The sequence below is a fragment of the Microtus pennsylvanicus genome, chromosome 12 (assembly GCF_037038515.1).
Source record: "Microtus pennsylvanicus isolate mMicPen1 chromosome 12, mMicPen1.hap1, whole genome shotgun sequence".
Taxonomy (NCBI): domain Eukaryota; kingdom Metazoa; phylum Chordata; class Mammalia; order Rodentia; family Cricetidae; genus Microtus; species Microtus pennsylvanicus.
This window is the reverse complement of record NC_134590.1, coordinates 62,705,348-62,714,766: the sequence shown is the minus strand read 5'-3', so window position 1 is coordinate 62,714,766 and position 9,419 is coordinate 62,705,348. Positions and strand designations below refer to the sequence as shown.

The 9,419-nt window shown below is 46.7% G+C and overlaps 1 protein-coding gene across 5 annotated transcripts in view; it reads left to right on the top strand.

Moving 5' to 3' along the window:
* The first annotated feature begins 3,073 nt into the window (after positions 1-3,073).
* The window catches only part of Fam193a (family with sequence similarity 193 member A), a 122,678-nt gene continuing 116,332 nt past the window's right edge, over positions 3,074-9,419 (top strand). For all 5 annotated transcript variants that reach the window (XM_075943893.1, XM_075943892.1, XM_075943890.1 and 2 more), the window contains exon 1: positions 3,074-3,565. In XM_075943893.1, the coding sequence (XP_075800008.1) occupies positions 3,344-3,565 (222 nt within the window). In that variant the 5' untranslated portion in view covers positions 3,074-3,343. The remainder of the gene's footprint in view (positions 3,566-9,419) is intronic.

Genomic DNA, 9,419 nt, shown 5'->3' with positions numbered 1-9,419 from the left:
TTCAATTCCCAGAAACCACATGGTGATTCACAACCATCTGTAATGAGGTCTGGTGCTCTCTTCTGGCAGTGCAGGCATACATATAGGCAGAACACTGTATACATAATAAGTAAGAATAGAATATAGCATAATATTTTACAAACAACACAAACTTTTCATAGTTCTGCAGGCTGGGAGTCAAAATCCAAGTACAGGCAATTTCAGTATTTGGTGATGGTCACTTTTGGGTTCATAGCTGGAACTTTCTTTTTTTTTTATAGTTACAATATTTTAGCTGGAACTTTCTAAGTCATTTGATGGTAGAGACAAGACAGCTCCTTAAAGCTCTTTCATCATTATTTTATTTTGATTTTTCAAGAGAGGGTTTCTCTGTATAGCTTTGGGACCTGTCCTGGAACTTGCTCTGTAGACCAGGCTGGCCTCGAACTCACAGAGGTCCATCTGCCTCTGCCCCTGCCTCCCAAGTGGTGGGATTAAAGGCATGTGCCACCAGTAACCGGACTATCTTTTGCCATCATTCTATATACAGTAACCATAGTTTTCTCAGACATATGCATCTCAGGTCTGGAGAGCTGGCTCATGGGTTAAGAGTATTTGTTGTTCTTGAAGAGGAAGCAGGTTTGGTTTCTAGCACCCATATAGCAGCTCAAACTGTAATTCCAGTTCCAGTGTATCCTCTTATGGTTTCTTTTGGTATCAGGTACACACCTGGTGCATATGCATACAGGCAAGCAAACACTCATTCACATAAAATTAAAAATATCAAAAAAATGTATCTCACCATGCTCAAAGCCTTCCACGGCTTTCCCAGATGTTTGGAATTAAACTGAAGCCAGTGTGGTGGCACACACTTTCAGTCCTAGCACTTGGACGGCAGAGAGGCAAGAGGACGTCTGTGAGTTCAAGACTAGCTAGTTTGGTCTACATATCAAGTTCAAGACCGTCCAGAATGATGTGATGAGATGTTGTCTGAAAAAAACAAAACAAGGGCTGGAGAGATGGCTCAGTGGTTAAGAGCATTGCCTGCTCTTCCAAAGGTCCTGAGTTCAATTCCCAGCAACCACATGGTGGCTCACAACTATCTGTAATAAGGTCTGTTGCCCTCTTCTGGCCTTCAGGCATACATGTAGACAGAATATTGTATACATAATAAATAAATAAATAAATTGATTAATTAAAAAAACAAAAACAAAAGCTGGGCATGGTGTTTCATGCTTTTCATCCCAGCACGTAGAGGCAGGCCAGCTTGGTCTACAGAGTTTCAGGACTGTTAACACAGAGAACCCTGTCCAAAACAAAACAGAACAACAACAGAACAAAACAGAACAACAACAGAAAACAATAATTTTATAAAAGCCCCAAAACAAAAAACCCAAACAAACAAACAAAAAATCCAACCTACCAAGTGACCAAACAAACAAAAAACCCTAAAACTCATTAGCCTCCTTATGGAGACCTAAGATTTTGTAAATTTATTTGCTCTAGAAACACGGTGGCTTTGTACACGCACTCAGCTTGTATCCAAAATCATACCTGAGCTGGAAGCTAGGGCCTGTCTTTGAAAACTGGAGTGGCTTTGGGCAGCTTCCTTAGCATATCTGAACCTGTTTCTTCCCCACAGAATATGGGAAATGCCACCCATCTGTGAGTGTGCGTGTGAACTGAGATACGGCAGTAGGGTGACTGGGGCACTGCTGGACAAATGCTCATTATTATGTCATTCATTCTCCTAGCAAATGCCCAGCCCCTTGCCTGGAAGGAGTTGGAATTCTGGTGTAGGAGGCAAGCACTTCTATATCCTAGTGTCCTCCGGGATACTAGTGACAACCAAAAATTTCAAACACATGCCAATGTGCCAAGGAGAAGAAAGCAAAGGGATTAGGGGAGAAGGGAGGCATCCAACTGAGCTCTTTAGGTGGAACTAACAGAGAAGTGGCAGTCCATGACACTGCCACCTACGGAGTACTGAAGGAGGTCCAGGCTGGCATCCTATCCCCATTAACATTAGGGTCATCCAAAACCTGTTGGGACAAGGGACCTTCATTCTAGTGGGAAGGTAGTTACTGAAACAGGGTTGATCACATTGGGCTGCTCTGGTTTGGGGTGAAGAATGGTTTAGGGTTGGCAGCTCCAGTTGGGGCAGGGATGAATAGGAGGCAATAGGAAATGAACAGGCTTATGAGTGCACGTCTATACGTCGCAATGCTAAGCTCCACAGATAGCATTTGGTTCCACTAGGGAACCAAAAACGTGCAAGTCTGGTCTCTTGATGTGTCTGCAGTGAGAAGCTCAGGGAAAGTCCCTTTGATCTGGATCCTCAAGGACGGCTATACCTGAGGCTTGCGGGAGATCCGCCCAGAGCTCCCGCCTGGATTGAGGTGCCCTGCCATGTGGGTGAATGGGAAGAGGTGAAAAGCCCGGGCAGATGCCTTGAGGAAGCACTCCTCTAAGTATCGAGACTTTAAAGAGAACCGACAAGGGAGTGAGGTAGGCTCCGGCTTACTGCAGGCTTTGTCATCGCGGATGCAGCGAATTACCCAGTCCACGGATGCCGGATGCGGGCCTTCTTCGCACTAGCCCGAGCATAGGCCAAGGTCACACAGCGGCAGGTGAAAGGGGCACGCTCGAACCTGGACTGGGTTAAAGTCAGCGGAGCCCACTACGAACAGGACGAGAACTTGGCTCTGAGACAGGAGGCTGTAGTCAAGGAGCCAAGACACCACCAGAACCAGAACTGCGCGACCCCCTTGGACCCCACCCGCCTCCAGCTCCGCCCGCGCACAGACTACAGAGTCCACAGGGCCGTGCGGTGTCTGACGTCACTCTTGGCCCCGCCCTCCGCACGCCTTGCTGCGCGTGGCCCTACGGGAGTCGTGGTCCCGCCCCGCCCGCCCGCGCGGAGCCGCTGGCGGCTAGAACTACAGCTCCCGGCGTGCCCCGCGCGGGGCGTCGGGGGCGGGGTTCCAGGCCAGGGGCGCGCCGCCCGGGAGGGCGGAGTGCGGGGGGCGGCCGCCCGCGCCCCTCCCCCTGCCGCCGCTTCCCCCTCCCCCGACGTAAACTGGGATCCCTTTCCCCTTGTGTCCGCCATATTGGACTCTAACTCTGGTCAGCGGCGGCGCCGGGCCCGGTAGACTCGCGTCGCTCCCGCCAGCAGCCGCCCCTCAGCTCCCGCCCGCCCCGCCCTCCCCGCCTGGGAGGAGACCCCGCGCCGCGCCCCCCGCCCGGCCGGCCGCAGCGCCCGCCGCCGCCTCCGCCCGCCCGCCGCCGCCGCTGCCGCCGCCCGCGGCCCGGCGCCCGCCCGCGCCCCTTCCCCGCCCGCCGTCCTCCGTCCCTCCCTCCCGCCATGAGCCCGGCCGACGCCAAGCGCGGGGCCAAGCGCCGGAAGAACAAGCGCGGCGGCGGCGGTGGCTCGGGCGGTAGCGGCTCGGGCGGCAAGGCCGGCTCGGCGGCGGCGCTTCGCGGCCCCCAGGCCCCGGGCCCCGGCGCGGCGGGCCTGCTAGGCGGCGCGGCGGCCCACGGGCCCCTGGGCGCGGGCGCGGGCGGCGCCGCCGGAGGCTACTTCGAGGTAAGCATCGAGGGTCCGCGGGCGGGAGCGGCCACCGCCCCCTCACGAGCGGCTGGGCGGGCGGACGGGCGCGGCTGGCGGATAACGGGCCGGCGGCTGCCTGGCTGACAGCTCTTCCCGGGCGCGAGCGGCTCAGAGGGCGGCGCCGGAGGGACCCCCGGGGCACCCCGCAGCGGCCTCGGGGCTGACTGAAAAGTGCCCCCTAGAAGTTTCTGTGTGCCGCCTGACGCGCTGCGGGCGCGGCTGCCTTGTCCTCTCCGGCTGCTCCAGTCGGCTCTCGGGAGTCGCCTGGGGTCTCGTTCCTCAGAACTGTCGGCCGTGTGTAGTCGCGAGGGCTGGGGTAACTATTTTCAGTTTTACTTAAGCAGGCATGCCGTCGATGGACGGCTGCCGCTTTATTTCTGCTTCAGAAGATAGTGCTTGTACGTGGGATGCAGTTGGCATGGTCGTTTCCACTGCTTGGATTGGCCACTGAATGATTTTGGGTTTCTCTCAAGTTAAGTTCTTGTAAGGTTGTTAAAACAAGTTACCTTGTTTTCGAGGTAGTCACAATGAAGAAACCAAAAGCTTGAGGAGTATTTGGGTGTCAGATCATGAGACAGATTTTTTTCCTTTTTGCTAGAGATTCGAAATATTGTGTTGGCACAGTATATGTTGAGAGCAGATAAAGCATTGCGTGTGGCATGATTTTTGATGCTCATGTTGTTGTAGGAAAGTGCAGCAATACGTGAGTACTTAAATTTTTCCCGGGTGTTCTCTGCAGTTTCCGTGCAACTGTTGGAGCTTTCTTCCCCTCGCATTGTTAAATTTGTTTAGCATCTGGGATTCGGCCTTGGGCTTGAGTTTCCAGTTTGTCCTTTTCCACGACTCTGGACAGTAAAGCGAGCCCTAGCTTTAGACGAGGTTGTGCCTTTTGGTTTTAGAACGTTGAGGGCCGGTTTTTGTTTCTGTTGGGAGGTCGGCCTATGCAAACCCTTTAGAGGAATGCTATTAGTGATTGCTGGAGCTCAAGTGAAGTACACTCGTTTCTGTACATTCAGTGAAGACCAGGTGGTAACAAAGTAGAAGCCTTACTCCTTACACCTCATTCTAGGACTTAGTAATAACAACTTGTATTGGAATATTTACCTGAAATAACCTGATTTTTGTAGCTCTTCAAACTCAGATAACCTTATACATAGTATTAATTTTGACAGATTGTCTGTGTTGAACTATTATGCATCAAGAGTTTGGGCCATAACCCACGATTTAAAAAAAATACACAAAAAAGGTTTATAGAATGCTATTCCAGTATCTTTTGTTTTACTCTCTTAGGTTATTAAGATACTTGTTCACAGATTTCTCTGTGCACTATTGAATTTTGACCTACATCATGAAAACATTGGCTTTTGCTGTATTTTAAATTCAAAATATCTTGACGGGTGTGGTGGCACACACTTTTAATCTCAGCACTCAGAAGGCAGAGGCAGGTGAATCTCTGAGTTCCAGGCCTACCTGGTCTACAGAGTGAGTTCCAGTACAGCCAGGGCTACATAGAGAAACCCTGTCTCGAAAAACAGGACAAAACAAAATTTAAAGTGTCTGTAGTTTAAACGTTTTTGAAAGTGTTCTAATCATATAGAAAACTAGTCTTCATGGTAAGAGGGATGAAAATGTCCTTGCAACCCCAGAAAAAAATCTTGCAACCTGTTTTGTTTTGTTTTTTTTTAGACTGGGTCTCTAGCTCTGGCTGACATGGAAATCACTATGTGGAGCAGGTTGACCTCAAACTCAACAGAGATCCTCTTGCCTCTGCCTCCCGAGTGCTTTGATTAAAGGTATCAACACCACACTCAAGTTTCATAGAGGTTTTTTTTTTTTTTTTGGTTTTTCAAGACAGGGTTTCCCTGTGGCTTTGGAGCCTGTCCTGGAACTAGCTCTGCAGACCAGGCTGGTCTCGAGCCCACAGAGATCCGCCTGCCTCTGCCTCCTGAGTGCTGGGATTAAAGGCGTGCACCACCATCGCCCGGCCTCATAGAGGTCTTAATGCCACTCTGAAAACTCAGTTTCCCTACAGATGGTAAACTTTTTGAGTGCCTTATCTGGCACAGCACTGGCATGCACAACAATGTCAGCAGGTAACAGTGTCTGTCTTGGTGTGTTTCTCAGAAGTCCTGAGGAGCATCCTCTGTTTCCTGCAGGTCACCAAACCAGAAGGTGACTAAGAGAGAAGACAGTGGAAGGGCTGTTTTTATCCTTAGTGGGGAGTTCCAACCACATTGCTGTATGTTCAGGACACAGAATTGTAGGTTATACCACCTTCACTGAGGTGACTCCTGAGCCATTTAGGACATTTGTGGGTATGGGGAGCTTCTATTAAAAAAAAGGGCAGTGGGAGAAGGAAACCAGCAATCATTGGTCTTGAAGTAAATTCTCGTGTACAAATTCTGTGTGTGCGTGTACAAATTTTAGTTTCTATTCTCTTGGGCATGATGTCAGACCTGTACTCCTTACAGGGCACACAGATCCTAGAATTAAGAATTAAACAAGTAAATGCAGGGAAGATTCTAAACAGTGCTTGGTGACAGTCGGTAGATGAAGTGTGATTCTGGCCATTTTATTTCAGAATGGTGAGCTGGGCTTTATCAGAGATCTGGTTTCAGGATAACTATTGATGTTTTTTTCTAATTGTGAATGGAGAAATTGTCATTAAAAATGTTGGACTTGGGTCTTGGACTCTAATGAGCTCACGTAGTAGTTAGATGGCTCACTTAGTGAACATTTAGAAAGAAGCATATCAAGGATAAATCTAAGGCGGTTGTGTTGTTGCATGCCTTTAATCCCTACACTTGGGAGGCAGAGGCAGGTGGATCTTTGTGAATTCGAGGCCAGCCTGGTCTACAGAGTGAGTTCTAGGACAGCCAAAGATACACAGAGAAACCCTTTCTCAGAAAAAACAAAAATGAAATAAAATAAATCTAATTATTTTGCATTTTTATTTTGAGATATGATTTCCATAATGTTCATGATATAGTAATGAAAAGGATTGCAGGTATTTATAACATAGAACTGTTTTTGTAAAATTATGCATGCATATGAATTTACATAGGAAAGTCTCATAGAGTGTCCATAAAGACTTCGTGGTGGCCATTCTGAAGCTTATTTTCCCACATGATTCAAGCTTTCAAACTTTTCTGTAGTGAGTCTTATTTATAGACCAGGAAGTTGAATGGTACTACTATTTGCAAATAAAAATAATGGAGGCTTTTCCTGTCACCCTTTGGCACTTAAATGTTTTGATATTAGGTATAGAAATAAAAGTTGTCTACATAATGAGAATTATATTTTTTTCTAAGATTTATTATATATACAGTGTTATGCCTGCATGTATGCCTGCAGGCCAGAAGAGGGCACCAGATCTCATTACAGATGGTTGTGAACCACCATATGGTTGCTGGGAATTGAACTCAGGACCCTTGTAAGAGTGGCCAGTGCTCTTAACTGCTGAAACATCTCCCTTATATCTTCAAAATAAGTAACATTAAGTCATGTACGCTTACAAAACCCAGGAATTCTTCTGTTATGGAAATCAACCTGTGTTATTAGCTGTTGGAATATCAGATTACATGTGACTTATTCTCACACAGGGCTGGAATGGGGATTTAAGGCTATTTTTGTAATGCTGTGTGAGATTTATAAAAGGATGCCACTTAGGGTAGGAGTCAAAGGAAGTTTTCAAATTGATTTAAAAAATTTAAATGAGAAAACTGTCACGGAATTATGGACATTTGTAATAATGTGAGTTTCTTCTCATTCTGATTGATGCTAGGAGTCTAGCTAACAATGGATTAAGGCCATCGTGCAAGTGCATCCTGAGCTTAGAGGGTGTGCAAGGCCTGGTATGTATTTGGATTTTTGAAGTAGGTGAAGGTATACTTGTTAGAGTTCACATTGCTTTAGCGGTCTGAGGAAGTAGGTTGAAGAAAAATCTCGAACTTGAGGTGCTTTAGAATTACTGGTTTAACCTAGAACAGCTTACTTTACTACTATCCGGCCTTTAGAAAAGGTGTCATCACAAAAAGCCCTGTCGTGGAAGTCTTAAGAGTGCTTCATGGCCCGGCGATGGTGGCGCACGCCTTTAATCCCAGCACTTGGGAGGCAGTGGTAGGCGGATCTCTGTGAGTTCGAGACCAGCCTGGTCTACAAGAGCTAGTTCCAGGACAGGCTCCAAAGCCACAGAGAAACCCTGTCTCGAAAAAACCAAAAAAAAAAAAAAAAAAAAGAGTGCTTCATGACATTGTGGGTGTCCCTAGTGCCCTGTGTTCCTCATCATTCACTACAAGGTGTGCTACCTGACCTTGCCATGCCTTCCACTTGTTTCTGAGTTTTATACAAAAGGGTCTTTTTGTGTTTTGGCTTGACATTACATTTGAGGTTACTCTAGGGTAATACTTGCTTTTGATTGTTGTTTTATATGTGGCATGTACACTTTGCACTGTGAAGGTTCTTCAGTTTGTCTGATCTAATGTGGATGGACGTTGAGATTGCTTTATGGCTGATGTGAATGAACTCATAGTTTTGTGTCTTTTGGTGTGCATTGATGCTGTTTAAATTGGACATTTTCCTGGAAATAGGGTTGCCATGTATGTAGAGGTGTGACTTGAGATTCAATTGGTCAGCTTTCTTAAGTGATACTGCTGTGGACTAGTTTTTATAAGTTAATATATAGCAAAATTATTTTTTGTCGGGAAACAGATCTTGTGTTTCCCAGATTGGTCTCAAACTCCTGAACTCACATTAGCATTTACTTCAGCCTCCCTGAGAAGTTAGGACTGTGGACCAGTTTTGTGTTCCTAAGGATTGAACCTGGGGCTTGTGTATGTTTAGTGTTCTACCACTCAGTCATGCCTCCAATCTTGTTCTTCGTATTTTAATACATATGGAGTCTCTGTGTAGGTTATTGTGTCAGTCAAGGCACAGGGCAGTTTCATTAATCAGAAAAATACTAATGTTATCCCTTTATATTCGTACTCTTTCTCCCATTCTTGTTCTTTTGGTTTGGTTTTGGTTTTTCGAGACAGGGTTTCTCTGTGTAAAACCACCCTGGCTGTCCTTGAGCTAGCTCTTGTAGACCAGGCTGGCCTCAAATTCAGAGATCCGCCCATCAGAGATCCTCCTGAGTGCTAGAACTAAAGGTGTGCACCATTTTTTAAAAAGATTTATTTATTATTTATTTAGTATGAGTGCTCTATCTGTATATATACTTTTATGCCAGAAGATGACATCAGATCCCACTACACATGGCTGTGAGCCACCATTTGGTTGCTGGGAATTGAACTCAGGACCTCTGAAAGAGCAGCCAGTGCTCTTAACTGCTGAGCCATCTCTCCAGCCCCTCACTCTTTATTCTTTTTTTTTTTTTTTTTGGTTTTTCGAGACAGGGTTTCTCTGTGGTTTTGGAGCCTGTCCTGGAACTAGTTCTTGTAGACCAGGCTGGTCGCGAACTCATAGAGATCCGCCTGCCTCTGCCTTCTGAGTGCTGGGATTAAAGGCGTGCACCACCACTGCCCGGCTCACTCTTTATTCTTGACAGCACTGTTACTTACTTCAGAAAGTCAAAGTATCATTATATTAGTCCTGGCTGTCCTGAACTCATTGGGTAGAACAGTTAGAATTGAATTTGTGACAATTCTTCTGTATTTGTCTCTCAAATACTGAGATTTCAGGCATGCCCCTATAATTTTATGTCCTGAAGAAGTTATGTAGATGCTATCTTACAGTATGGAACCTTTTGAGGTGGCTTATTTTCCTAAATGTGATCACCAAGACTTTTCTAAATTGCATGTATCTGTAGTTTGTTTCTTTTCACTGCTGA